The sequence below is a fragment of the Arachis ipaensis genome, chromosome B04 (genome assembly GCF_000816755.2).
Source record: "Arachis ipaensis cultivar K30076 chromosome B04, Araip1.1, whole genome shotgun sequence".
In the NCBI taxonomy this organism is placed as follows: Eukaryota; Viridiplantae; Streptophyta; class Magnoliopsida; order Fabales; family Fabaceae; genus Arachis; species Arachis ipaensis.
In genome coordinates, this window is record NC_029788.2 from 8,773,379 (window position 1) to 8,779,332 (window position 5,954).

Consider the following 5,954-nt stretch of genomic DNA (forward strand, 5'->3'; position numbering starts at 1 on the left):
TCTATTGCATTTATTGATGAATATGTTGAGAAATTATATAAAAATGTTACCTATAATTGATCTATTAAGTAAGTAAAAAAAATTAATGAATATAATATTCATTGAATAAAGTTTAAATACTAAGAATTACATGTAAGTAAAGGAGGCACTTTTTTATACAAATTAAAGTTGTATAGAAAAAATATAATTTTTTTTATAGTTATTTTTTATTATTTTATTGTTGTTCAAAATGTGGATTTTATCTTTTTTAATTTCTTTTTTATGGAAATAGATCCTCTCTACTTTTGTTAACATTTAAGAGAATAAAATGTGATCTCTCAGCTTTAATTCTATAAGTGTCAGTTTTTTTTCACATCCACTTCTCTCTTTCATCTCATAAAAAAAAAAAATCGGTAAACTTCCATCTTTACTGTATAATTCACTGCAAATAAATACTAATGATCATGATAATCTAAGTTTAGAGGCACACTTTGTAATTGCAGGTCCTTAAACTCCAACAATTTTAGTGGAACAATTCCGTCTTCAATTGGGAATCTAGCAAACCTAAATTGGCTTGATTTAACAGAAAATGAAATTGGAGGAGAAATCCCAGTATCCCCTGGTCTTGATACCCTCCTCAAAGCACAGCACTTGTAAGTTGTTGTGACTCACCTCTCTTGTGCCAATTTTCTCTTGAGTCTTGACTAACCATATTTTTTTGCAGCCATCTTGGGAAGAATAAGTTTTCAGGAGAAGTTCCTTCTCAACTTTTTAGCTCAGGAATGGCTCTCATGCATTTGTAAGACTTACACTTCTTCTACACTACTTGTCTATCATTTGGCCAGTACAAATACTAAATTGTCTTTAACAAATAAATTTTGCTAATTCATGTGTGTAAATTCTGAAAAATGTGGGTGCAAACTGTATTGATTTATTGGGCAAAACTCTGGTAAATATAGATGTAAACTATATGTTTATTGTGTGCAAAACGTATGTAAATATGGGTGCAAATTATTGCTGGCAAAAAATGATAATATTTGCTGGTCATGTAGCATTGCTCAATTTAAAAAGAACATCTGAAAGTGAAACAAAGTAAAACCAATTTAGGGTTTAGAATTTAAAATTGATAAATGTTAAGAAACTAACACTTTTTATTAATATAATATTGTATCAGATTTTCAAATGATGAAATGGAGGGAATTATATTTGTCATAACAATACTAATCAAACAAAACCAAACTTCCTAACTAGAGAAACAAAATCACAATACAGCATTTGTTTGTTGTCTTGGCATTCAAAGTGGCAAGTTTTAACAGCATGCCTATTGATCAAACTGAATGAATTTCTTCATGTTTTCACTCTCAGGATTCTTGACAACAATCAGCTAACCGGCGAGATTCCGGATACAATTGGACTTGTTCAGAATCTAACTTTGATGTGAGTGATTATTTATACATCAAATCCTCAAACTTTGATGTGAGTAATTATAATTTGCTCATATTTTTTGTCTTGTGGATACAGACGCTTTGAACACAATACATTAAGAGGATTGGTGCCTCAGAGCCTCAACAACCTTACCAATGTTGCAGACCTGTAAGCACTCATAGTTTTTGGTATCACTCTTGGAAATTCAATATTTCCATGACAAGATCTTATTTTATTTTATTTATGCTTTTCAGGATATTGTGCAACAATAAGCTGGAAGGTCCCCTGCCAAATCTTACTGGAATGAGCTCCCTGAAATACTTGTAAGTAGACAAGCATTTGATTTTAGATAACTGCATTATTATTGATCATGATAGTTTAGGTCAGTTAGTTTTAGTTTTAGGCCTGTAATATTTTATATGTACTCAAATTGATTAAATGTTTCTTGTAATACAATGGTGAAATTCTCTAAAATCTATGTTGAAGGGATTTGAGCAGCAATGCCTTTGATAGCACAGATTTTCCACAATGGCTTTTGATTATGAAGAATTTAACAACATTGTAAGTCTTTCTTTTTGTTACTTATTTCACTCTTCTATATCAATGTGCTTTTTTCAACACTTCAATGCAGTTTTTGCCTGTGTTTTTCGACAGACGGATGCAGGAGGCAAACCTGTCTGGCCAAATACCTGCTGGTTTCTTTAGCCTTCCCTCTTTGCAATATGTGTGAGTTTCACTTTCAGAAATAAAAGAAATCTATCATTATCACTTCTATAATCAATATATTATACTAATGCTGTTACTTTTGCTTTGTTGATAGGGTATTAAGTGTGAATCAACTTAATGGAACACTGGATCTTGGCCCCTACTATAGCAAAAAGTTGCAAGTTATTGATTTGCACTCGAACTTAATTGAGGAGTTTACGCAGCAAAATCAACTGCCTAAGTTCATCATAGTGTAAGCTAGTAAAGCAACCAACAAATTATAAGTCATGCAATAGAATCACATTTGACTATTGAGTATTAACTTCATTTTAATATGCAGGCTTCAAAGTAATCCAATTTGTTATGAAACTGGAACTACCGAAACTTTCTGCAAACCTTTACAAATCTCAGATGGAAATCCACAAAACAAATGTCCAGCTTCTGGTTGCAGCTCTGATAAGAGTCTCAGTCCCATGTGCCACTGTGCCTATCCATACACTGGTACTGTAACTTACAGAGCACCTTCCCTTTATGACTGGAGCAACACCACTTCAATAGAGACAGATATCAAGCAGGCTCTTCAATCCGGTGGTCTACCTGTGGAATCAGTAGTTTCAAGCACTCTAGATTCCCATCCATTTGAGTGTTTTGATTTTATTATCAAAATCTTCCCATTAAACAAGGATAGTTTCAGCCAGAGTGAAATTTCTCAGATGAGTCTTGTGCTTCTTAACCTCAGTGCTCATAGACCATATGATTTTTACCCTGACAAAATCGGTAACTTACTATCCTTCGAATCGAATCGTTTTTCATTGACTAGTGTAGAGGAATCATCAACACTTGTTATGTTTTGGACTTAACTTATTTTCTGTATTTCTTTGTCATGATCAAGAGCCTAAGCAGTTGAGTAACTCATCAAACACTGCATTGTTGATTGGAGTGGCAGTTGGTGGTTCTTTTGTCCTTGTGCTATTACTACTTGCAGGGGTTTATGCTTTCCGCCAGAAGCTAAGAGCAGAAAGAGCGATTTCTCGAAACAATCCTTTTGGTAGTTTTTAATGATAAATGTCTTTTTGTGTCTTCTTATTAGTGTCTTAACAATCAAACAGACTACATGTATTCATGAGCATTTATGTTAACAGTACTATTGGTTTCGCGAAATGCAGGAAACTGGGATCCAAGTAAAAGCAACTGTGGCACCCCTGAGTTAAAGGCAGTAAGGCAGTTCTCTGTTAAAGAACTTAAGAAATACACAAACAACTTTTCACCAGCTAATGATGTTGGATCTGGGGGTTATGGAAAGGTCTTGATTGTTTCTTATTTGATTCAGATATGTCTTAAATTGAACAATTTGTTACCAAGTGTTTCATTTCATACTTATTTCTATGTTAATAAAATGTAACATTTTCTGATAGATATTCTTGTGTGTGTATAAAGGTTTATAAGGGAACTCTTCCCTCTGGACAACTGATAGCCATAAAACGAGCTCAAAAGGAATCGAAGCAGGGCGGGTTAGAATTCAAAGCCGAGATTGAACTCCTTTCAAGGGTTCACCACAAGAATGTGGTAAGCCTAGTTGGATTCTGCTTTGAAGAAGGGGAACAGATGCTGGTTTATGAGTTTGTTCCAAATGGAACCTTGAAGGATACTATCACAGGTTCTTTTACACATCAAGCTTGATACTTACTTGAGATATTAGTTTTGTAATTTTATAACATGCATGTGATGTGATGTGATCTATGCAGGGAAATCAGGCATTAGATTTGGGTGGCATAGAAGGATCAAAGTAGCCCTTGGAGCTGCAAGGGGTTTGGCTTATCTTCACGAACACGCCGATCCTCCAATCATACACAGGGACATCAAATCAAACAACATTTTGCTGGATGAGAAGCTTGATGCAAAAGTTGCTGATTTTGGCCTATCCAAACCAATATTAGATTATGGCAAAGATCATGTCACCACTCAAGTTAAAGGAACAATGGTTAGTATTTGATGATTGATTCTATAGTGCTATAGTTTCTCAAACTTGTAGCACAAGGTAATATAATTTTCATTCTAATTTTAGGGATACTTGGATCCAGAATACTACATAAGTCAGCAGGTGACTGAGAAGAGTGATGTGTATAGTTTTGGAGTACTGATGCTAGAGCTCATAACCGGAAGAAAGCCGATAGATCGAGGGAAATACATTGTGAAAGTGGTCAGGAATTCAATTGACAAGACTAAGGACATGTATGGCCTGCATGAACTCATCGACCGAGCCATCAGAGATGGCTCGGCCCTGAATGGTTTTGAGAAGTTTGTTGATCTTGCAATGATGTGTCTTGAAGAATCAGGAGCTGACAGGCCTCCAATGAGTGATGTAGTGAAAGAGATTGAAATCATATTGCACTCAATTGGTTTGGACCCTGCTGCTGATCAATCTGAACCCTCAACTTCATCAAGTTTTCAACATAATGAGGTAAGCTTAGAGAGTTCCCATCAACCTTACAGCAGTGAATCCTTGTATTCAAGCTCCGAATATATACAAAAACACCATGAGCATGAGCCTAGATAAGTCTTCTAAGATCCAAGGTAAGAGAAAAGTAGAACAACTTTTGGATAATGAGTTTGTAAATGTTAGCTTTTGGTGAAACATCATCAACATTTTAAGTGTCTTTTTCATTTTCTTCTTGTATATATATTTCTATAATTATGAATTATATTGGTGTTGTTAAGAACATACACAAGTACAAACTGTTATTATGCTAGGATTTTTTATTGAATAAATATAATATATACAAATATAAGAATATTTATACCTTTATATATGTAAATATGATTGTTATTGATAATGAGTGAATAACTAAAAGATAGAAGGTGTTTGTAGTACAGTTTGAATTGATTTAAAAGATAAAATTGATATAAGTTGTATCTATTTAGATTGTATTGATTTTATTTTATTTTTTTAAATAATTACAATTTATATTATATAAATTTGAATTTATTTTTTAATTTAATCAAATTTAAATTATTGTGATTTGGATTAGATTGATTTATTCAATTTTAGAAAAAAAATTACCATTTAAAACTTTTGAATTAGAAAAAAAAATAATAATAATTGAATGTATATACAACAGTAATTGGCCTGATATCTATGTTGGAGAGACTATGCCAAGGAGTTGTTTTCAGAAAATTGTTGTAAATAAAAGTATAAATAATTAATAATAAAAATAGTATTATATTATATAATATAAAATGAATGAGTCGGTTTGAAATTAAATATAAAAGCTAATCTAATCTAATCTATTATTCACGCCATTTGTTAACAATATGATAATTGATAAGATCAATCTAATTTAAACTTTTACAAATATACAAGTTACCTATTATGAAAGTACACACATTAAGATATCATTAATTTAAAAAATATTTAAAATATTTAGACTAATTTAATCTTGAGAGTTTTCTTATCTCTCATCCGAGATTAAATCCTTAAAACACATATTAGGTTACTATATAGTTCATGATCATTGATCAAGGATATAAACTGTATATAAATAAATAAATTAAAACATATCTTTATATTAAAAAGTTTTTCCTAGAGTAATTTTTCTGTATTTTTTTTTTTGGCGTTTGCCCAGTTGATTAAACTTTAAACCAAAAAAATTGAGGAAATGAAATAAAAATATTGCTAAAAAAAGTTAAATTTGAGCCCAAATATTATAATAAAAAAAATAGAAAATAACACCTCATACAAAAATAAATAAACTGGGATTAGAGCAATTGTCTTTTGATAGCAAATTAAATTTAAGAAACGAGTATTTAAAATAATAAAAAAACTCAAACAAAAAAGATCAAATTTA

General features: G+C 31.6%; 1 protein-coding gene across 1 annotated transcript in view; it reads left to right on the top strand.

Annotated features, from left to right (window-relative positions):
- LOC107638778 (probable leucine-rich repeat receptor-like protein kinase At5g49770) overlaps window positions 1-4,830 on the top strand; it is a 6,694-nt gene extending 1,864 nt beyond the window's left edge. The window contains exons 6-19 of the mRNA XM_016342168.2: window positions 483-632; window positions 704-778; window positions 1,345-1,416; window positions 1,501-1,572; window positions 1,659-1,727; window positions 1,891-1,965; window positions 2,059-2,130; window positions 2,225-2,362; window positions 2,450-2,886; window positions 3,002-3,157; window positions 3,276-3,412; window positions 3,547-3,766; window positions 3,855-4,090; window positions 4,175-4,830. Coding sequence (XP_016197654.1) covers window positions 483-632; window positions 704-778; window positions 1,345-1,416; window positions 1,501-1,572; window positions 1,659-1,727; window positions 1,891-1,965; window positions 2,059-2,130; window positions 2,225-2,362; window positions 2,450-2,886; window positions 3,002-3,157; window positions 3,276-3,412; window positions 3,547-3,766; window positions 3,855-4,090; window positions 4,175-4,666 — 2,401 coding nt within the window. The 3' untranslated portion in view covers window positions 4,667-4,830. The remainder of the gene's footprint in view (window positions 1-482; window positions 633-703; window positions 779-1,344; window positions 1,417-1,500; window positions 1,573-1,658; window positions 1,728-1,890; window positions 1,966-2,058; window positions 2,131-2,224; window positions 2,363-2,449; window positions 2,887-3,001; window positions 3,158-3,275; window positions 3,413-3,546; window positions 3,767-3,854; window positions 4,091-4,174) is intronic.